This window comes from Cervus elaphus, chromosome 9 (assembly GCF_910594005.1).
Source record: "Cervus elaphus chromosome 9, mCerEla1.1, whole genome shotgun sequence".
In the NCBI taxonomy this organism is placed as follows: domain Eukaryota; kingdom Metazoa; phylum Chordata; class Mammalia; order Artiodactyla; family Cervidae; genus Cervus; species Cervus elaphus.
Window position 1 is genome coordinate 41,906,103 of NC_057823.1, and position 22,033 is coordinate 41,928,135.

The 22,033-nt window shown below is 48.0% G+C and overlaps 1 protein-coding gene and 2 non-coding genes across 4 annotated transcripts; 1 reads left to right on the forward strand and 2 right to left on the reverse strand.

Moving 5' to 3' along the window:
* Positions 1-536: 536 nt before the first annotated feature.
* Positions 537-618, forward strand: TRNAL-AAG. The gene has a single exon. It is a non-coding gene; the product is annotated as a tRNA-Leu (tRNA).
* Positions 619-4,141: 3,523 nt separating this feature from the next.
* On the reverse strand, positions 4,142-4,214 carry TRNAT-UGU. The gene has a single exon. It is a non-coding gene; the product is annotated as a tRNA-Thr (tRNA).
* A 2,380-nt stretch (positions 4,215-6,594) lies between these two features.
* TRIM7 (tripartite motif containing 7) lies at positions 6,595-21,637 on the reverse strand. 2 transcript variants are annotated; one of them, XM_043912479.1, is made up of 7 exons: positions 20,640-21,637; positions 19,375-19,470; positions 12,210-12,440; positions 10,699-10,721; positions 10,298-10,413; positions 9,793-9,828; positions 6,595-8,171 (listed from the first exon to the last, which is right to left on the reverse strand). In XM_043912479.1, the coding sequence occupies exons 1-7, from the start codon at positions 21,144-21,146 to the stop codon at positions 7,660-7,662; spliced, it is 1,521 nt and encodes a 506-aa protein (XP_043768414.1). In that variant the 5' UTR covers positions 21,147-21,637; the 3' UTR covers positions 6,595-7,659. The 2 variants fall into 2 exon arrangements, with proteins under 2 accessions (XP_043768414.1, XP_043768415.1); XM_043912480.1 differs by lacking the exon at positions 20,640-21,637 and adding an exon at positions 20,560-20,578.
* Positions 21,638-22,033: the final 396 nt, after the last annotated feature.

The following is a 22,033-nucleotide window of genomic DNA, read 5'->3' on the forward strand; positions in this document are numbered from 1 at the left end:
TTTCAAGGGTGGAAACATCAGGCAACAAAACTGCAAGGATGGAGGCTTCTGAGATGGTGGCCGCGCGATCGTCAATGAGCCACTTCTGAATGTGTCTGTGTTATTACCAAAAAATGTTATTGGGTAAACAAAAAAGAACCGGGAGAAGTACTGCAGGGTTCCTTTCTGTTTGTTTGTTTGTTTTTAATTTATAAAAACAACAGAAGATCACAGTTAAAATATAAAAATAAAACAAGTGATAGTGTAGAAGTCTTCCCCTACTTCCACGCCCACTTGCCAAAAGTGAAATGCCGGAGTGACTTGAGTGTTCTTCCCAAAACCACTGTGTGCGGTGGTCTGGGCTTCACGACTCATCTTTTGTCAGAGGAGCGCAGGGTGCGGATTCCGCCCCGTGACTCTGGCCAATCTAATTCTGCTAGTTGGGGTGTGGTTGGTCGCTCCGACCTGTAGAGGAACCAGAACACATGATTTCCCTCAGGAGCCTGGTGACGTTATCTAAATTGAAAAACAATACCAAAAAACCCATACCCCAGTGCGGTAGCGTGGCCGAGCGGTCTAAGGCGCTGGATTAAGGCTCCAGTCTCTTCGGGGGCGTGGGTTCGAATCCCACCGCTGCTAGCTCGCTGATAACCTTTTTCCCCCGCCCCCTCAATCCTTCACAAAAAAAGATTAAGCATATTGGTCGCTCAGTCGCGACCTTCCCTTTATTCTGAGCATGAGACTCTGTTTGCCAGCTTTCAGCGAAATACCCCTTGGATCTTAGAAAAAGCAAGAGAATTCCAGAAAAACATCTACTTCTGCCTCATTGACTGTGTTAAAGCCTTTGACTGTGTGGATCACAACAAGCTATGGAAAATTCTTAAAGAAATGGTAACACCAGACCTCCTTACCTACCTCCTGGGAAAACTGTATGCAGGTCAAGAAGCAACAGCTGGAACAACCGACTGGTTCAAAATTGGGAAAGGGGTAGACAAGGCTGTATACTGTCATCCTGCTTATTTACCTTATATGCAGAGTACATCATGCAAAATGCTGGACTGGATGAAGCACAAGCTGGAATTAAGATTTCTGGGAGAAATATCAATACCCTCAGATACGCAGATGACACCACCATAAGGGCAGAAATCAAAGAAGAACTAAAGAGCCTCTTGATGAAAGTTAAAGAGGAGAGTGGAAAAGCTGGCTTAAAACTCAACATTCAAAAAAGGAAGATCATGGCATCCAGTCCCATCACTTCATGGCAAATAGAAAGGAGAAAATAAAGTGACAGATTTTATTTTCTTAGGCTCCAAAATCACTGCAGAAGGTGACTGTAGCCACGAAATTAAAAGATGCTTGCTCCTTGGAAGGAAAGCTATGACAAATCTAGACAGCATATTAAAAAGCAGAGATATTACTTTGCTGACAAAGGTCCGTCTAGTCAAAGCTATGATTTTTCCAGTAGTCATGTATGGATGTGAGAGTTGGACCATAGAGAAGGCTGAATGCAGAAGAATTGATGCTTTTGAACTGTGGTGTTGGAGAAGACTCTTGAGATTCCCTTGGACTGCAAGGAGATCCAACCAGTTTATCCTAAAGGAAATCAACCCTAAGTATTCATTGGAAAAACAGATGCTCAAGTTGAAGCTCCAATACTTCAGTCATCTGATGCAAAGAGTTGACTCATTGGAAAAGACCTTGATGCTGGGAAAGATTGAAGTCAGGAAGAGAAGGGGATGACAAAGGATGAAATGGTTGGATGGCATCACTGACTCAATGGACATGAGTTTGAGCAAGCTCCAGGAGATGGTGAAGGACAGGGAAGCCTGGTATGCTGCAGTCCATGGCGACACAAAGAGTTGGACACGACTGAGTGACTGAAAACAAGCAAAATAACCCAACTCAGTGAGTGCAAAGTCTCAAACTGAAAGTGGGGTGGGTTAACACCACTTGAATGGATTAATGCCTCTTGAGTATGAGAATCCAGAGGTGTAAATGTTAAATTTCTCTTCCCTGGAAAAGTGTACACCTCTGTAACCAGGTAAAGGTGATGATGGGATGTCTTGGACTGGGACGTCCTGGACTAGGACCAAATTTACCTCCAAGTAATAAATTTCCAATAGTAGAAAAAAAAAAAAAAAAAACCCTCAGGATGCTACCAACTTTGTTTCCCCTCAGTTTCAAACTGGAGACCTTCTACCTGTTAGATGAAAGGAGACCTTTCACCTGTTAGATGAAAGTAATAACTACTACAATACAGAAACGTCTGAGCTTGGTCATCTTTGTGACACTATTGATTTTTAGGAAAACTGGTGGGATCAGTGAATATACAGTTCTGTGGTGAGAAAGGATGTTCCACGACCCGATCAATGTAAACACCCACGGGAGGCTCTACCCCCAGTCTCTCACCGGGAACCATGGGCTCTGAAACGCATCACCCACTCTTTCTTCTACCCGTACTTCTTTCCGATCCCCGAACACTTGGTAATGCCCATTACCCGTCCAGGACCAAAACTGTCCACATGAGAAATTTTTAGAAAGAAAGAGACAAAGGAAAAGAAGAAAAGGGCTCGTTGGGGTCTGAACCTGGGACCTCTCGCGTCAGAGGCGAAAACTGTAACCTGTAGACAAAACAGCCTGCCCTCCGCTCAAGAATGCCTTGGTATGATGCTATGTGGACTCGTTTACCCACTGAGAAAACCAAATTTTCTTTCTGGCACGTTGAAAATGTTCTGTGCATCTCGGACTCTCTCACGCCCAACCTATCCCAGTTCGACGATATCCACGTCCGCCGTCTCAGGTGTAGATAGTTCACTCAGCATCAATTCTCGCTATCTCTTGGCCCCTCAGATCCCCTGGAATCTCAACGAGCGCCTCATTGCTAAGGTTTCTCGGGCAGCAGACAGGGGCACCCTTCCACTGTGGGGACTCCTCTTTTCCCAGTGGAGCCCAAATAAGGCGCAAGTCTGGAGAACGGGAGGCGGGGCACAGAAGCCGGGAGAGCCTGAGCGTCCCTGAAGAGAGTCGGGGACGATGAGGGCTAGACTAGGTCAAAAAAACTTTTGGTTTTCCTTTTAACAAACCAAGAGCAGTAATTCATGATGACCTGTCTGATTGATTTATTAATGCCGTGAATGGAAATCAAGTGCACAAAATAAGCCTAAATCCTAAGTGAACAATGGGGGCCCTGCCCAATGGGCAGAACCAGGCCCGCTGGAGGTCTTGGGTGCCTGCCCGCCGTGGCCTTCGCAGGCATGACCCATGGCAGGGGGTGGGGGTCTTGGCAGAGGCAGAGAGGTGATTAATCCCGCCGCGCCATCCGGCGGGTTAGGACCCTCAGAAAAGCCCGGAGTGAGTCGCCGATCAACGTAAGGTCCAGCTTGGATCAGCTTTGGAAAACAGAGCCCGGGCCGGATAACCAGAGAAGAGAAAACTGCTCGCGGGAACCTGGGTAGACGCCCAGGAAGAGTGGGGCGCGTGACAGAGGAGGGACCCGCTTCTCTCCCTCACACAAGGCAGATCTCATCCAAAGAATCACGCTTTGCGTCAAGAGCGGAATGCACCTGCCCCACACTGGCAAGATGGGGCATTTGTGCGGTCCGAACTCCTGGGATTCTTCAACCCCCAAGTGACTACCCTACAGGAAAGCCACCTCATTAAAGAAGCCAGATCGCGGGGACCAAGAGCAGACGATGCGGGGTCTTAAACACAGCCCCACTCTCAACTAAAATTATAGATTCCCAGAGTACGGAGGTGGGTGTGGGCGTTCACAGGTGCTCCCCAAGCAAGGAAGGAGAACGAATTAGAGAACACGGCAAAGCCTCTGGCCCGAGTGGAGTGACGGGAGGGGAACAAAAACACTCGCTATGAACTTGCCAAGACGAAGTGCAGAAGGAAGCTAGGAAGGGGTCGCTGGGGAGAAGGCTCGCTGAGCCAGCGAAATCTGCGATCGCAAGTCCAAGGGAGCAGTGGGTCTGGTTCTTAAAGAGATAAGGCTACAGGAGGGTTGGAAGGAGCGATAAGTGGCGGCCACTTGAGGGTCAAAAACACTCAGATCTGCTTAATTTAAGTCTAGGCTTTCAGTATGGCGGAAAGTTGTGTTGGCAAGTGCATCTTCCCCTCTCCAGAGAGAGAGTGGTGGGGGAAAAAAAAAAACTTACGTAGGCCCCAGCGAGATTTGAACTCGCGACCCCTGGTTTACAAGACCAGTGCTCTAACCCCTGAGCTATGGAGCCAACTGCGAATCTGCACTCTGCGCACGAGCAGTTGATACCGCTATGATCATCGCGCAGCCGCAGACAGAAGAGCTACGCCGAAAGGCGGGGCTCGCGCCCTTCAGCCAGTGACCGCCCCGTCCGGCTGCTGCAGCTGAGTCTGCAACATCAGTAAGTGTCAGTGTCACAGACTGAGCCGCAAATCCTGGGAGAAAGTCCAGCGTAGAGGGGACCACGTGGGTGGGCGGAAGCTAGGAAGGATCGGGTGAGGGCGGGGCGCGCTGCGGTAGGGGGTGGGGCCACCAGTGGGCGGAAATGTTGGAGGGCCCGGGGCCTTCCGCCTGGCCTAGGAATCAGGGGCAAGACTTGAGTAGAGAGGTCCACTAGAAATTGTGTCTGAGAATAGGGTTCAAGGCCGAGGCCCTGAGGGGAAGGCTAAAGGAATGGTGACAATATGCCTGTCCTGAGAGGAATCCAGCTAGCCTGGTAGAAGAGATGATCAGGAGGGAGAGATTGGTAGAGAATGGCGGGAAAATCAGATGGTCAGTGTGTTAACGACTGCATCAGGACAGGAGACCCAGGCCCAAGGAAGTTTCCTAGGTGCCTTCCCGTCTGGATGCTGAGGACCAGTGTGAGGGTCTGGTGTCAAGGATGTGGGTTCTCATATCTATGGCAACTTAAAGCAAATTAGGAAAAAGCAACCGTTAAGAGGCCTGTCTTGGACTTTGGGAGAGTTGGGTCCTTCATGGCCTCCCAAGGGACCCACGGAGCAAAGGGCAGAGGTTGAAAGCCCAGGTAAGGGACAGGAACCCTAGCCCGGAAATGGTCAGAAAGTGTGTGTGTCTGCAGTTGATGGAACTTGGTCTGATGGCCCAATCTGTTCTTTGGTGCCTTCAAGGCCAGATGACTTTGATCACTGGGTAGCCAGGCCCAAGGAAGTTTCCTAGGTGCCCTCCTGTCTGGATGCTGAGGACTAGTGTGAGGGTCTGGTGTCAAGGATGTGGGTTATCATATCAAAGTAGCTCTCAAGGATCCAGGACCAATGAACAGGTGGTGTCAGAAGGAAACCAAATTAGGCCAGTCATTGCTCTCAGAGGCCCAGACACCTCAGAGAGCTTACAATGGTCAAAGGATGGAAGAGGAAAATGTATAAACAGGCATACTCACACCAGCATTGTGACATCCTACATCACCCTGGAGACCAAGAGAGAACATCTCTCTTACCAACCACATGTGATTGTTATGTACTGTTGTTACGTCTTCGGATATGTATATATCTATCTAGTTATTCTACAAACTCTGACAGACAGATAGTCATATTCACATTTACACACAGAGAGCCAGCTCTGCAGTGCCCAGACCTGATCCTACAGGCACCTCTACCAGTCACCCTACCTTTTGTGATCTATAATGTGTTGCAGTACTTCAGCACAGTTATTAGAGGATAGAAAGGGTAATTGTAACACTCAATCAAAAAGCCATACAAGCCATACAGCCATACATGAGGGCTTGATGATAACATTAGGCAATTTAATTAGTAAATGAATGTTAGAAATGGATTTTCCTTGTAGAAATCAGTGTATTCAAATACATGGATTGGGTACAGTGTTCTAGAGCTAAACAACATAGGATTTACCCTTTGGGATGCTGCTGTAGGCTGAACTCTTAAATGATCCTGTCCCTAGCCTATAGGACACTGGATTCTGATTGCCAGGTGTTATGTCCACTGGGTCTACCTCTGCTGCTGCTGCTGCTAAGTCACTTCAGTCATGTCCAACTCTGTGCGACCCCATAGATGGCAGCCCACCAGGCTCCGCCGTCCCTGGGATTCTCCAGGCAAGAACACTGGAGTGGATTGCCATTTCCTTCTCCAGAACAGTTCATGCTGGCCTGAACAAAACGTCTCTCTTACAGCCCCTTGTCCACAAAGTGTGCTTGAAACATCTCAGGGACAGAGCATGGAAACTTCAAGATGCTTGTAAGTCAGACTATTTAATTGTCACTGTCCCTGCATGCCAACAATATGTGCAGGACAGAATGAGGTCTGAGACTGGCTTTCATCTAGCTAGGTAGTTAGGTAATGGGGGAAGGAAACCTTTGACCTTCACCTAAATATGGGGTGGCTAATATTAATATTTTACAACAACAAATCAATAATAGGGTGTGACCATACTGACCTAGGTCTTTTCATACCTAAACCCTATATGCATACTTATAAATGCCCTCTATAAAATTCACATGGCCCTGCACCCCATTCCTGAGATCAAAGACATATACACACATACAGATGTTCCTCACACACATAAACACACATGCCCACCCAGTCTGGCAGAAACTTTGCTCACAACTGCTCTTGCATTCAAACTGGGGGAGTTAAGAATTAGCCAAGGCACCATATAAATGAGCTCACAGTCTGTATTTCCATCCCCCTTTCCAGGAGCATACTAAGCAGTGAACAGCCCACCTCCACTCTCCCAGAAACACAGCCATACAGAATCTGGGGAACAATTAGCCAAGGGACTAACACAGACCAGGGTACAGACTGAGCAGACCTTGAAACCAGGGTCTTTTGCCGTTGGCATACATTTGAGAAGCTCCTGGAACTGTCTGTCAGGGATATGCCTGTGCCCTGCACATTTCCATGCTGGAGTTAGTTGCTTCTGTAAAATTTTAAGTGCTGCCTTGAGTTTCAAAATTCCATAATCTTTGGTCTCCTTACCCAAGGGAGACTGTACTTTGGCACTTGGAAAGGGTTTAGGCAAATGTGAGAATGTGGGTCTGTCATTGTGGCCAAGGATGTACATATACTCTCATCAGGCTAAGCTGTGTTGAGTGACAGCAATGCCAAAAGGCTGTTGTCCTGGGCTGTTCCTATTGTACATATCAAAAGTCTCTTCCCAGTTCTGGCCTAGACTCTCCTTCGGGCTGGAAATACCATGCTCCTCCCTGAGTAGACGACTTTGTCAAGCTAGCCAGATCCATGTTTCTGAAGGCAAAGCTGGCAGCTGACAAGACGGCAAAGCAGAAGGGATCATGAAGCTGCCCCCTTGCACAGCCAGAGCTTGGTTTTGTTCCACGGAACTAGAGGTCCTGCTGAACTGGGGTAGTGATAGGAAGCACCTCTGGTGGAGCTGGGCTCCTCTCTTCATCCACCTCCACCTCCTTACAGTTCAGGCCAAATCCTCACCGGGACAACAGGCAAGAGACAGGAGGGAGAGTCCAAGGCCATATATTCCCCTTCTCAATTAGCCTTAGAGCCCTTTTCCCCAGTAGCCCAATCTCATGTCTTTGATGTTGTGGTCTGCAGAAGCCCCTCTAAGGCAGCCTGGGGCAACAGTCAGAAAGATAGACCCAAAGTGTCCAGGAGGTTCCATCCGAGGGCAACAACCCTTCCCATGGGCAGCCAGGACTGGGAGGGGTTCACCCTTGACTGGTTTACTCCCTCCGGGAGGCCGGGCAATGACTCTCAAGGCCAGATTCGCAAGTAGGTGCCGGTGGAGCAGACAGAGAAAAGAGGGAACACGCGTTCTTGGAAGTTGACGCGGAACGTATAGATGTGGCGCATGTCCTCTGCAGCGTAGAAGGACACAGCCCCCACCTCCAGGTCCAGGGCGACCCGCACGCGGGACAGGTGCCCACAGCTGAGGGGCGTCCGTTCAGGGCTGGTCACCGCCCAGTACTGCCCGTTGTTGAGCTGCAGCGCCCAGACGCCCTCCTCCGGGGTGAAGGGCGTGAGACCCTTGCGGCGCACGCTCTCCCGGGCCACGCCGAAGGCCCAGCCGTCCTTGGAGCCCACTTCCACTTCCCAGTGGTGCCTCCCAGAGGAGAAACCGCAGGAAGCCAGAACTCGTGTGTTGGTGTCGAAGCGGCGCGGGTGGCTGGGCAGGTCCTGGGCTTGTTGTCCAAGGCGCACGCTCTTAAGATCCAGAGAGAGGATGAGGCGGGGGTTGGCCGTGTCGGGGTCTAAGGTCAGCTCCACTGCGGAGGGAGGAGGGGTAGGCGGGGTGGGGAGACAGGGAGGAAGACTTCCCATGCAGGCTCCTTGCACAGCTCCCCTCGCCCCACTGTCCCCTCAAATAAGTATATGTTGAAATCACACAACTGCAGTTTATGGGCTTGATTTGGATCTCAATTCAAACAAATCGATAAATCCAGTTTAAAAGACTTGTATCATAATTTATGGAAAAGTTTGTCGATAAAGTTTTCTTTGCTATTATATTACCTTTGTGATACTATGTAAAATTTTACTTAAAACATACATGTATTATTAAACTGTATTTTATAGCAAAAAGACACTTGGGGAATTTTGGACACTAGATACTGGAAAGAATCATTAATTTTTTATTTATAACAATGGTTTTCTCTTTATGCTTTTTTTAAAGTATGTCTCTTTAGAGACAGCATACTGAGATATATGTGAAATCACAATTATCTTCAAAATAATCCAGTGGCAAGAAGTGGGTAGGGATGTTTATGAAAAATACTAGTCGTAAGTTGATAATTGCTGAAGGTATATGATGAGTACATAATACTTGTTATGCTCTTCTCTCTACTTTAGTGTTTGTTTGAAACCTTCCATAATGAAAAGTTAAAATACACACACTTGCTGTAAGTACTACTATGTTCCAGGTCTGTTCTAGGTCCTGTGAATCCCACAGAGGAATATCCCTGCCCTCCCACAGCTTCCTTTCTATGGGGAGAAGGAGGAGAGACAATAAATGATAAAGGGATCAGGAGAACAGGCTGTAATGTCAACTAGACGGGCCAGGGAAGGCCTTACCGAAAATGTGCATATGAGCACAGACATCAAGGAGATGAGAAAGCCAGATAGGTGGCTGTCTGGGGGAAGGGTGTTCCAGGCCCTGGCACAGCCAGTGCAGTGCAAAGGCCCTGAGGTAGCTGTGTGCTCTTGGTGCATTCCAGGAGCAGCAAGCGCATGTGTGGCTGCACAGAGTGAACCAGGGGAAGAGTATGCAGTGAGGCTAGATTTCATGGGACCTGAAGACCAGTGCAAGGACTCCAGCCCTTACTGAGTGAGAGGGAGAGGCTGGGCTGTCACAGAGTCCTGAGCAGAGGAGGACATAGTCTGACTCAGTTGGTTTACTGGGTAAGATATGACTTAGCTTAGTCATCAGCATCAGGAATATGTTCCTTCCCCTCCCCACTTTCCCAGCCCACTGGGGTTAGATCCCACTCACCCCAGAACTCTGCAAGAGTAATAACTGCTACCCTTCCTGTTTTCAGTCTGACCCCTGACCCAGCACACAACCCCTGTCCCCAGAAGAGGTCTTCGTCTGTCTAGGAGTGGGAACAGGGAAGAGAGGTTTGTCCAGGTGACTGACAAGCCCTTCCAGATTTAAATACCCCAAGGTGCAGGGCACTCCTACTCTGGAGTGACCCATAGCTTTATAGGCCTATGGGCCCCACTGTGACCTGAAGGAATCATAATTACGAGGATGAGGGAGAAAGGACATCTGATGGCAGAGTTGCTTAGATAGATGGGCAGAAGGAATCAACCACGCACAGAGCCCAGAGAGACAGTCACTGTATCTCCACATGGCCAAATGACAGGTACTCACTGTCACAATAACCATCATACCTTTTTCCTCTTTCTCCAGCTCTTCTCGAAGATCCTCTGAAGAGAAGAAACATGAATGACATGGAAAATTTCTATCTGGCAATGACAGTGACACCATCTCTTGACTTTTAAGCCCCACTGACTCACTCACTCCCCCAGATAACCCAGAGAGGACAAGCAGGTACCGGGCCAAGCCCAAGGGTAGAAAGGGGACAGTAGTCTAACTCTACCTCTCCCACTTCCTCCTCTTTTGTCTGGAGCCATTCTGAGCTGAGCTCTCCTTCCTCATCCTTCTTTCTGACCCTAATGACCCTCGACTCCATCTGTCTTCAGTTGAAGCTTTGTGTCCTGGGGTAGGGGTGGGGGTTCTAAATAAATTAGCCACCACTAACTGCCCGAACCAATCTGCCTTTGAGAGACACACTAGTTCCTGTTTTATCACACAGCTTCTGGAAAAGCACATCCTTAGGACCCTAAACCACCAACACCAGGACTGCAAGGCCCAGCCCCACACACAGGCCCCTACCTTTGAACTTCTTGAGCAGCCCCTTTAAGACAAAGGTCTTGAGGGAAGCATTCCAGACTTTATTCTTCATCTCAGAAGAGACTGTGGTTGGCTTGGGGGCAGGCACATTGCTGCACCTGCAGGACAAGGACCCTGAAGAAGGCCCACAACCACTGTCCCACTCCCACTGGGCTTGACAGTTAGAATAGTGAGGTCCTCTGGGTAAAGAAAGGTGAAAAGAAGAGCCTGACCCTGTGCCGAATACCCATGGCCAGGCAGCAGAAGCTTGCCTCAGAAAGTACTCAGGTAAGTTGGTGAGGGGAACAGGATGTGAGAAGTCAGGATGGGGAATGACTAGAGGAAGCACAGTAGAAGAGAAGAGCCAGCTTAGAGAGGCCCCAGGTATTGTTAGGTCCACTCACCTGCTTAGTGTATTTTTGAATTCCTGGAAGGAAAAGTAAGAGAAAACCAAATCAGCATTCACCTTTGAGAAAATAAAACTGGTCCCTTGCCCTGATTCCAGAGGAATAAGCAATACGGAGATGTATGACCCCACACACACACTGGTTGCATGGGCCCCATGTGGCAACAGCTTCCTCATATGGCAGACCACTGCGTGTCTCATCAAGGTAGACCCCTCAACCCTGCCCACCCCTCTGCAATTGCTCCCATCATTACAGAATCGTCACTAGAGACAAGTGCCAGGACTCAGCATTGCTTCTGCTTTTAACATCACCTAAGAAAACTGATGGGGCTTCTCTAGTGGCTCAGATGGGAAAATGCCAGAGACCTGGGTTCGATCCCTGGGTAGCGAAGATCCCCTGGAGAAGGAAAAGGCAACCCACTCTAGTATTCTTGCCTATATAGAAGAGCCTGGCTGGCTATAGTCCATGGGATTGCAAAGAGTTGGACATCACTGAGGGACTAACACTTTCAAGACAACTTACAGCCCCTATGCAACAACTTGTCACTCAGCTCAGTGCTTTTTTCCCCAAATAGATTATTTTTCTTCTTTTTTATTTTTTAAATTATGAAAGTATGATAACACATTTACCAGAGACTTGGAAAATATAGAACAAAGTTACATACAGTTCCACTATATATCACAATTATTTTTTAAGTAGATAAGATTTTTAGTTGAAGTTTCAATATCAGACTCTCAAAAATTAATAAAATGAAGAGACAGACAAGTAGAAGGATATAATAGATCTGAAAAGCACTGTGAACCAATCCAACATAATTAAGATTTATACAATTTTCACACAACAGCAAGATATAAATTCTATTCAAGTTCCCATAGACTTTAAGCCAGGAAACATTGGAACATATCCAGGGACATAAAGTGTTAGTCGCTCGGTCATGTCCATAAAACAAGGTGAAAAAATTCTTAGACCAGAGCCTTTTAAATGACCTTTTTTTTTTTTTTTTTTTGGCTGCATGGCTTGTGGGCTCTTATTTCCCTGATGTGTGTGAAAGCACAAGGGTCCTGACCACTGGACCACCAGGGAATTCCCTTAAATGACCTCTCTTGATCCATTTGTCCATTTGTGACTTGTGAAGTTTAATTAGTGGATTGTGACTATTTATTTTAGAAGGACATATGATAGAATAGAAAACATCAAAGTGCATCACATGTAATACAGGTATTATTTTCTTAGACTTTTTTTTTCACACATATGTATATAATAGAATGCACTGTAAGATATATTATTGTGGATCATGGTCAAGAAAAATTTTAATCACATCCTTTTAGACTGCTAACCCCAGGAAAATCAGGGCTTTTCTCTTTACTACCCTTTGGCTCCAGGTTGTGTGATTCTACTAAACTAATTCTGTTCTCGCTGCTGTTTCCTTATTTGCAAAGTGGGAGGGATAAATTCAAGCCTCCTGCCTTAAAATTAATGACTCATACCCCTGGACAAGCCAGACTCACCTGGAGAAAGTCAAGATCAGGCCTGCACGTTGTCTCCTGGATCTGACTGCTGAGCTTGGAGAGCTGGGCAATCTCATCCCCAAGCTGGGCCAGGTTCTCATTCTGCTTCTGTGTCACCTCCCGGGACAGCTCCTCCAGGCGGCCTAGGAGCCGACCCTCCTGCTCCACCAGGAAGGCCCGCAGAGCCTGGAACTCCGCCCCTACCTTCTCTTGCTCAGCTGCCATCTGCTTCTGTCTCAGGAGAAGTGAAGTTGAAGAAGGCAAGGGATATGGTCATCGATGTGTCATCGATCCCATCCCACTTGGATGGGAGCCTCTGAGCCATCTCCCAGGACAGGGTTCCGTCTCCCTCAGTGCTAGGGGGTCAGAAAGTCATGTACACATACCCACAGTACACACACTCTAGTGTTTAAGTTTCACAGTTCCGAGCATGCAGTAGCCTCAACATGTGCTTTCCCTTCCCCTGTCACAGCTGTACCCATGTGTCACTTTAGACCTGGGCTTTCCCATCAACCTAAGACAACTTCAAACTCACTCCAGAACCACCCAGGGCTGCAGTTTCCTCATTTGAAAAGTGGAAGGGATAAATCAGTGCCTTCTGTAGTCACTGTAAAGATAAGCAGAGGTCCCCAAACACATTTATTTTGTGTTAAAAACAAGACAACAGGCTCCAAGTGGAGTCACTTATGCTAAGCCCCATGCCACCAAACCGAGACCTAATTACAGTTACAGCTCTCCCAGAAATATTATCTTAAACCATCCTATAAGGAATGGCCTCCTCAAATGGGTTACTCCTTTATCAGTAACCTGTCTGATAAAACCGTGCCAGCCCCTACCCTTGTAGCAACTTTGCAGTAGCCAACCCACTATTCTGTGTGTGTTGCCAAATTTATGATCTTTATTCTGTGGAAATGCAAACACATTATGGTTTCAAGTTACCAGAGTTGGAAAGTTGGAAAACATTAAAGTTGTAGAGTTGGAAAGCACCTTTTATAGCACACAGTGAGATCTCAAACATAATGCTGTCAAACTCTCCTCACTTCTATTAAGTTCAACATTTTTGGCAATGATTTAATAGATGATTTACAAGGCAACTTTAAGGTGTGACTTTGAAGCAAAACCTTTGTGGAGCTGGGGGTGCCGGTGAAAATTCGTTTTAAGACATAGAAACTTAAAGTGAACCAACGATGTCACTGGCTGTCAGACAGACAAGCCAACATATTACCCTAAGCCATTGTTAGGCTGCAAGGCTGAAGCAAGGTATAGAGAAACGGTGTCAGGTCTCACATTTAAAGAAGCATATTCAGTGTTAAAACATGTACTAATAGAACATCAAAATTGCAAAACTGGAAGTAAATTTTAAATAACTCTACTTTCACAGCTTTTTTTTGGTTTTGTTTTTTGTGTTTTTGGCCACATGGCATATGGGATCTTAGTCCCCTGAATAGGGATTGAACCCATGCCTTTGTAGTGGAAGCATGGAGTTCTAAACACCAGACCTGCCAGGGAAGTCCCTCAAAGAACTTCCAATATTTAAATTCCCTCTTTAATCAGACACCCAAGTCACTTTAGGATCATAAAGCATGTTGATGAATCAGTTTTTAAGCCCTTAGTAGTGCTGACTGAGGCTCCACAGGCAGAAAAGATAGTTCTTACTCAGAATATGTGTCAGTTTCAGCCAAGATAAAATACTGTCCCTTCCAGGGTGGAAGAGGTCCAAGGCAATCCATCTGCTACCAAGTAACTGGTTTCCTTCAAGGATGATGCTGTATCAGGCCTCCACATTGGTTCTGTTGCTGCCAGGCTGAATATTGTGTGGATCACAACAAACTATAGAAAATTCTTAAAGAGATGGGAATACCAGACCACCTTACCTGCCGCAAGAGAAACCTGTATACAGGTCACGAATCAACAGTTAGAACCGTACGTGGAACAACGGACTGGTTCCAAATTGGGAAAGGAGTATGTCAAGGCTGTATATTGTCACCCTGCTTATTTAACTTCTATGCAGAGTACATTAGCCGAAACACTGGGCTAGATGAATCACAAGCTAAAATCAAGACTACTGAGAAAATATCAAACTCAGATATGCAGTTGATACCACTCTAATGGCAGAAAATGAAGAGGATCTAAAGAGCCTCTTGATGAGGGTGCAAGAGGAGAGTGAAAAAGCTGGTTTGAAACTCAACTTTCAAAAAACGAAGATCATGACATCCGGTCCCATCACTTCACGGCAAATAGAGGGGGAAAAAGTGGAAACCAGATTTTATTTTCTTGGGCTCCAAAATCACTGCAGATGGTAACTGCAGCCATAAAATTAAAAGACATTTGCTCCTTGGAAGGGAAGCTATGACAAACCTAGACAGTGTGGTAAAAAGCAAAGACATCACTTTGCTGACAAAGTGATAGCCGTTTAGTAAAAGCTATGGTTTTTCTGGTAGTCATGTATGGATGTGAAAGTTGAACCATAAAGAAGGCTAAGCACTGAAGAATTGATGCTTTTGAATTGTGGTGATGGAGAAGATTCTTGAGTTCCTTGGACTGCAAGGAGATAAAGCCTGTCAATCCTAAAAGAAATTAATCCTGAATATTCATTGGAAGGGCTGATGCTGAAACTGAAATTCCAATACTTCGGCCACCTGATGTGAAGAGCCAACTCATTGGAAAATTGAAGGCAAAAGGAGAAGGGGGTGGCAGAGGATGAGATAGTTATACAGCATCACTGACTCAATGGACATAAGTTTGGGCAGACTCCAGCAGATGGTGAAGGAAGCCTGCTGTGCTGCAGTCCATGGGGTCGAAAAGAGTTGGACAGGACTTAGCGACTGAACACAACAGCAAAGAAAGAAGAAAGTGAAATCAATGCCAGCGATCAGAGGTAACAGCATATCCACAAGACCTAAGTGAGAATATGCTGTGTGCAAGCTTTATATTTTATTCTTTCCATTAATACTATTCACGGGATTTTCTCCCCTGTGTTTTTAGACCCAGACTCTCACCCCTGATCCTCTTGATTCTTTACACAAACACGTGGGAGGGACTCTGTGTGATATCACAAGTGGGGCCTCTCATGGCCAGCGAGAAGAGTCCCATCCCTCCAGGACAAGCTCAAATGTCCTTTTCCCTGAAAATGCAATGGGAGGAAAGAGTAGCTAGAAGAGCAGACTGTAAGTGAGTTCTGAAGTCAGGCGACCCAGGGTTCAGGTCACTGCTGCCTAGTCTTCAGGATGTTGGTAAACAAGCAGCAGCAACACGGGGCACTTTACAGATGTCAGCTCCCTCAGTGGTGACAACTGCCCAATGGCATGGATATACTCTTATCCCAATTTACAAATGGGGAGACGAAGACAGAAAGGTGAATTACTAGGAAGTGGGAAGTCAGGATTCTAATCCAGGGAGTCTGACCTCAAAGTCCAAGCTTCTTACGCAATAACACAAGTGTAAATAACACAAGTGTAACAATATTTGCCAAAATACTCTAAATCAGGGTTTCCAGCCTGGGCGCTATTGACATTTGAGGCTAGATAATTATTTGTGGTGGAGGGCTTTGTCCTGTGCTTTGCAAGATGTTTAAGCAGTCCCCTGGCCTCTACCAGTAAACACCAGTAGCACCTCTGCCCCAGTGTTGACAACCGAAAATATCTCCAGGCATTGCCAAATGTTCCCTGGGGCCCAAAATTGCCATCAGTTGAGAACCACTTCTCTAAATAGTAAGAGCATTTTCAAATAAAAATGTTCTTTCTCTTTGTTCTCATGGCAGCAATAATTGTTTCATTAAGCAGGTATTTCGCAGTTATAAAGAATGTATGGGCCAGAGAGGGGTTGGCTGGGTGGGTGTAGGACAGAGTAGAAAGTGCTAAGCAAGGCCATGGGATGTAGGATCAGATACCATGAAGCTCCCCAAGCTGGAGAAGGCCCTCTGGTCATAGATGTACAGCAATAGCCAAAGAGCCACATGTTTATTCCTTTTTCCAGCAGAGAGGGTGGAGGTGTGGAGGGGTGAGTTCTTCCTTATGGAGGGAAGTGAATGTTCAGAGGAGAAGGCCTGAGGTGTGCACGAGATACAAGTGTGCCCGATGCAGTTCAGGATCAGGAAAGAACACTGGGTCATCTGTACACATGCCCCCCCTTCACCCAACCTCTCCTCCCTTTAAGGTTAGAGGGGTCCTCAGATTCCTCTACCTCCATTTTCCAACTTCACAACTAGAGAGTTCTGTGCTAACAAGCAGGAACTGAATTTTCGAGATAGAAAATAACAGTGACCCACATTTGCCCACCTTAAACAAAATGAACCCCATTTCACTTTCCTGTTTCACTTCAAGGAAGATAAAATACTACCCCAAGCTCTGGGCACAGGGGTGCTGGCACAGTCAGCTGCTGAAAACCCAAGTCCCCAAACCCTCTGCCCTCTGCTGGGTGGGGAACAGCTCTGCCATCCCCTCCTCCACCCCCACCCCCTCTCTCCTAGCCTCAATTTCAAAAATCTAAAAAACTCTAAAAACGAAAAAAAGTTTTTTCATAACTCCTTTGGTGGTAAAACATGCCCTAAGACTGACAGAAGGCTACTTATTTTCTGTTCACATGTTTCTCTACAGGAATATTAATGTATTCAATTACAATATGCTCCACAGACCCTAACTGAGGTGTTATGTCATATTAGGGGGACTGTACTTCCTGATTCACTGGGACAGTTCCAGTTTAAGCCAGATGTTCGAAAATAATTATTTTAGCTGTCCCTTTTACTCTCAAAAGCTCTGGTTATGTAATAAATTATATGGTCACACCATATGATATGCATACCATTATATTTCCAAGAAAAAGAAATGCAAAAAAGTAAAATGGCTGTCTGAGGAGGCCTTACAAATAGCTGTGAAAAGAAGAGAAGTGAAAAGCAAAGGAGAAAAGGAAAGATATACCCATTTGAATGCAGAGTTCCAAAGAATAGCAAGGAGAGATAAAAAAGCCTGCTGCAGTGATTAGTGCAAAGAAATAGAGGAAAACAATAGAATGGGAAAGACTAGAGATCGCTTCAAGAAAATTAGAGATACCAAGGGAACATTTCATGCAAAGATGGACACAATAAAGGACAGAAATGGTATGGACCTAACAGAAGCAGAAGATATTAAGAAGAGGTGGCAAGAATACACAGAAGAACTGTACAAAAAAGATCTTCACAACCCAGATAATCATGATAGTGTGATCACTCACCTAGAGCCAGACATCCTGGAATGTGAAGTCAAGTGGGCGTTAGGAAGCATCACTATGAGCAAAGCTAGTGGAGGTGATGGAATTCCAGTTGAGGTACTTCAAATCTTAAAAGATGATGCTGTGAAAATGCTGCACTCAATATGCCAGCAAATTTGGAAAACTCAGCAGTGGCCACAGGACTGGAAAAGGTCAGTTTTCATTCCAATCCCAAAGAAAGGCAATGCCAAAGAATGCTCAAACTACTGCACAATTGCACTCATCTCACACGCTAGTAAAGTAATGCTCAAAATTCTCCAAGCCAGGCTTCAACAATACATGAATTGTGTACTTCCAGATGTTCAAGCTGGTTTTAGAAAAGGCAGAGGAACCAGAGATCAAATTTCCAACATCTGCTGGATCATCGAAAAAGCAAGAGAGTTCCAGAAAAACATCTGTTTCTGCTTTATGAATTATGCCAAAGCCTTTGACTGTGTGGATCACAACGAACTGTTGAAAATTCTTCAAGAGATGGGAATACCGGACAACCTGACCTGACTCCTGAGAAACCTGTATGCAGGTCAGGAAGCAACAGTTAGAACTAGACATGGAACAAAAGACTGGTTCCAAATAGGAAAAGGAGTATGTCAAGTCTGTATATTGTCACCCTGCTTATTTAACTTATATGCAGAGTACATCATGAGAAACACTGGACTGGATGAAGCACAAGCTGGAATCAAGACTGCCGAGAGAAATATCAATAACCTCAGATATGCAGATGACACCACCCTTATGGCAGAAAGTGAAGAAGAACTAAAGAGCCTCTTGATGAAAGTGAAAGAGGAGAGTGAAAAAGTTGGCTTAAAGCTCAACATTCAGAAAACTAAGATCATGGCATCTGGTCCCATCACTTCATGGCAAATAGATGGGGAAACAGCAGAAAGAGTGACTGACTATTTTGGGGGGCTCCAAAATCAGTGCAGATGGTGATTGCAGCCATGAAATTAAAAGACGCTTACTCCTTGGAAGGAAAGTTATGACCAACCTAGACAGCATATTAAAAAGCAGAGACATTACTTTGTCAGAAAGGTCCGTCTAGTCAAGGCTATGGTTTTTCCAGTAGTCGTGTATGGATGTGAGAGTTGGATTATAAAGAAAACTGAGCGCTGAAGAATTGATGTTTTTGAACTGTGGTGTTGGAGAAGACTCTTCAGAGTCCCTTGGACTGCAAGGAGATCCAACCAGTCAAAAGGGATCAGCCCTGAGTGTTCATTGGATGGAGTGATACTGAAGCTGAAACTCCAATCCTTTGGCCACCTGATGCAAAGAGCTGACTCATTTGAAAAGACCCTGACGCTGGGAAAGATCGAGGGCAGGAGGAGAAGGGGATGACAGAGGATGAGCTTGTTGGATGGCATCCCTGACTCAATGGAGATGAGTTTGGGTGAACTCCGGGAGTTGGTGATGGACAGGGAGGCCTGGCATGCTTCGGTTCATGGGGTTGCAAAGAGTCAGACACAACTGAACAACTGAACTGAATTGATTACTTTGCCAACAAAGGTCCGTCTAGTCAAGACTATGGTTTTTCCAGTAGTCGTGTATGGATGTGAGAGTTGGACTATAAAGAAAGCTGAGAGCCAGTAAACTGATGCTTTTAAACTGTGGTGTTGGAGAAGATTCTTAAGAGTCCCTTGGACTGCAAGGAGATCCAACCAGTCCATCCTAAAGGAGATCAGTCCTGAGTGTTCAACGGAGATGGACAGGGAGGCCTGGTGTGCTGCAGTCCATGGGGTCGTAAAGAGTCTGACATGACTGAGCAACTGAACTGAACTGTACTGATATTTCTAAAATCTACCTCTGTTCCACAGTCACACACTTCAAAGCCAAACACACCCAGCCAGGGTGGTAGGGGGCCCTCTGTTGTCAGCCTGGGGCACGGGGTTGGGGAAGGGGGAGCCAACCTGGGGGTTGCCATTCTCACCAGGAGCTCCTTGCTCTCCTTCTCTTCTGTGGAACGAAAGGCCTCATAGTCCTCCAAATCCTTCTTCAAGACCTTCAGCCTGGACTCCAGGAGCTCCTGAAGGAGGGTGAGAAGGAAGACATTGTGGGGAGAAGATTCTGGAAACCCCCACATGGGGCTTCCTGAAACCACCAGGAAGAAAGGGAAGGCCCTGTTCACTGAAGCGGAGGAGGATCAAAGCCACCTGTGGAGGTTGGGATGGATGCAGCCTACACAGGCTGCACTTAAGGGTACAGGGCAACTGCGAGCTGATTCCAAAGACCTCAGGGTCTCTAGGCCTCAAGACCATCTGTGCACAATGTAGGCTGAAATGCAAGCGCTCCAGCCGCCCAGTCTGCCTAGTCCTATTTTCTGCTCTCCTCACCACCATCAGAAAGCCACCTGGGTAAGAGGGCTGGAGCAGAGTAAGAGCAAAGAACGACCGGGGATTGTGCCGCAGGCCTCCTAGTGCACGCCCCAGCAAGTTGGCAGGAAAGGGAGGAGGCAGGCACTCAGAATCCCAGGTGGCGCTTGGCACTCTTCTCAACCCTGGATCCACTCACCCCCTTAGCCCGACCTCCTGGGAAGGTCGTCTCACTTGGCCACAAGAGGTTAGAGAACATTAAACAGAGCTATGCCCGTGGTAAGAGTTGATAGTAGCAGTAGCAGATGTTGGGGTGGGTGGGGCGGTGAAGGAGGCACTACTAGAAGCCAGGGACCGACAGAAAATCGCCAAATCTGTGGGGGTATTGTGCAGTTGGTCCAGCATGGGCCCCAAAGGAAATGGCGAGGGGTGTGGGAGGCTGGGGACAGAGGGAGAGCCGCGTTGAGTCCCGAAGCTAATGCCAGGCAGCATGCTGCTGCTGCTGCTAAGTCGCTTCAGTCGTGTCCGACTCTGTGCGACCCCATAGACGGCAGCTCACCAGGCTCCCCCGTCCCTGGGATTCTCCAGGCAAGAACACTGGAGTAGGTTGCCATTTCCTTCTCCGACACATAAATGTGAAAAGTGAAAGTGAAGTCGCGTCCGACTCTTAGCGACCCCATGGACTTGCAGCCTACCAGGCTCCTCAGTCCATGGGATTTTCCAGGCAAGAGTACTGGAGTGGGGTGCCATTGCTTTCTCCGGCCAGGCAGCATGGGATAGGACAAAAAAAAGCAGGGGCTCACCTGGGCCTTCCTGCGTGCGCGGGAATGTAGAACCGGGACTGGAGGTCCCGAGAACCCGCATGGGTGGGGACGACGCTCACCTTAGCCTCCTGAACCGCCTCGTCCAGCGGCAACACGGCGTGAGCGCGGTGCTCGCGGGCGCGGTCGCACACCACGCAAATGGCCCGTCCGTCGTCCTGGCAGTAGAGCTTGAGCGGTTCGCCGTGCTGCGCGCACCCGGCCGCCACCGCCTCCGGAGGCCCGTGTTCTCCTGGCGCGCCGGCTGGCAGGCTGAAACGCCGCAGCAGTGTGGCCACCGCGGCCAGCTGCCGGTTGGGCCGCAGCTGGCTGGGGCGCGCGGGCTCGCGACACTGCGGGCAGGGCAGCGAGAAGGACAGCGTGTGGGACACGGCGGTGGCCCTCGTCGCCGGGCGCTCCCAGCAGCGCGCGATGCAGGCGCGGCAGAAGCTGTGGCCGCACTCGACGGACACTGGCTCGCGGAAGAGCTCCAGGCAGATGGAGCAGGTCGCCTCTCCTTGCAGCTCTGCTGCCAGCGCCAGCGCCTCGGCCCCGGCGCCTGGGCCCGTCCGCGGCCCCACCGCCGCCATGCGCGCCTCCAGCTCACCGAAGTCGGGCGGCGCTGGAGAAGTTGCCGGACCCGACAGTGCTCGGCCGGGGCGGGCGTCCGAGCGGCCGCTGTAAGAGGAAGGGCGGGGCTGACGCCGGCTGGCAGAGGCTAGAGCCGAGTGCTCCAGGCTGAGAAACGCTAGAGGAGGGTGGGTCTGGACAGCTGGCGGAGTAGCACAGGTCAAGGGGATCTAAGCGCGGGCCAGTGCCTTGCGTTCCCGCTCGAGCCCCCTCAATACCCCGCCTTGGCCAGCGGCCTCGGAGGTCCCGCGGCCCTCTCTCCGTCTCTCCCTTATCTCAGCTCTAACGCGAGCCTGCGCTGTCCAAGCCTGACTTCGTGAGAAACGGGCCGGGACAGGTGGAAGCACACGCCCACCTGGGCGCCACTCCCAGTTGCTGCCCGAGGCCGACCCAGCACAGCCCGAGGGTCTGGCGCCGGACCACAGTGTCGGGTTCCCGGAGCACAGGTTTGTCCGGCCCTCTACTAAGTTAAATTTAGAGTCTGGAACCTGGCTCTTGCTCCTACCCCCGCCCCCATGAGTGGCCTTTTATCCACTTTTGTAGCTACCTTTCTTGCGATTGTGTCCTCCTCTGCCCGTTTATTCTTTATTTTTGTCTTTTAATGCCAGTAATACACTTACAATCAACCCCCCCACCCCGCTTTATTCAGTGTTATCCTCCTCCCCTAAAAAAACAAAAACAAAAACAAAAACAAAACCCAATCCTCTATTGTCTCTTTAGCTTTATTTGTACGGCTCTCCCCAACCCGTCTGGAGCTGCCAATAATATTTGCTGGCACCCGGTCTCCCCTCAGGGGCTTCCCTGGTGGCTCAGACCGTAAAGAGTTTGCTCGCAATTCGAAAACTCG

Excerpts from the sequence above, each read along its gene's own strand:
- TRIM7 (XM_043912479.1), bottom strand. The coding sequence starts at position 21,146 with ATGGCGGCGGTGGGGCCGCGGACGGGCCCAGGCGCCGGGGCCGAGGCG. Across the intron at positions 10,722-12,209 it reads CTGATCTTGACTTTCTCCAG|GAATTCAAAAATACACTAAG; the intron begins GTGAGTCTGGCT and ends TTTTCCTTCCAG. Across the intron at positions 8,172-9,792 it reads GCTGGAGAAAGAGGAAAAAG|TGGAGCTGACCTTAGACCCC; the intron begins GTATGATGGTTA and ends CTCCCTCCGCAG.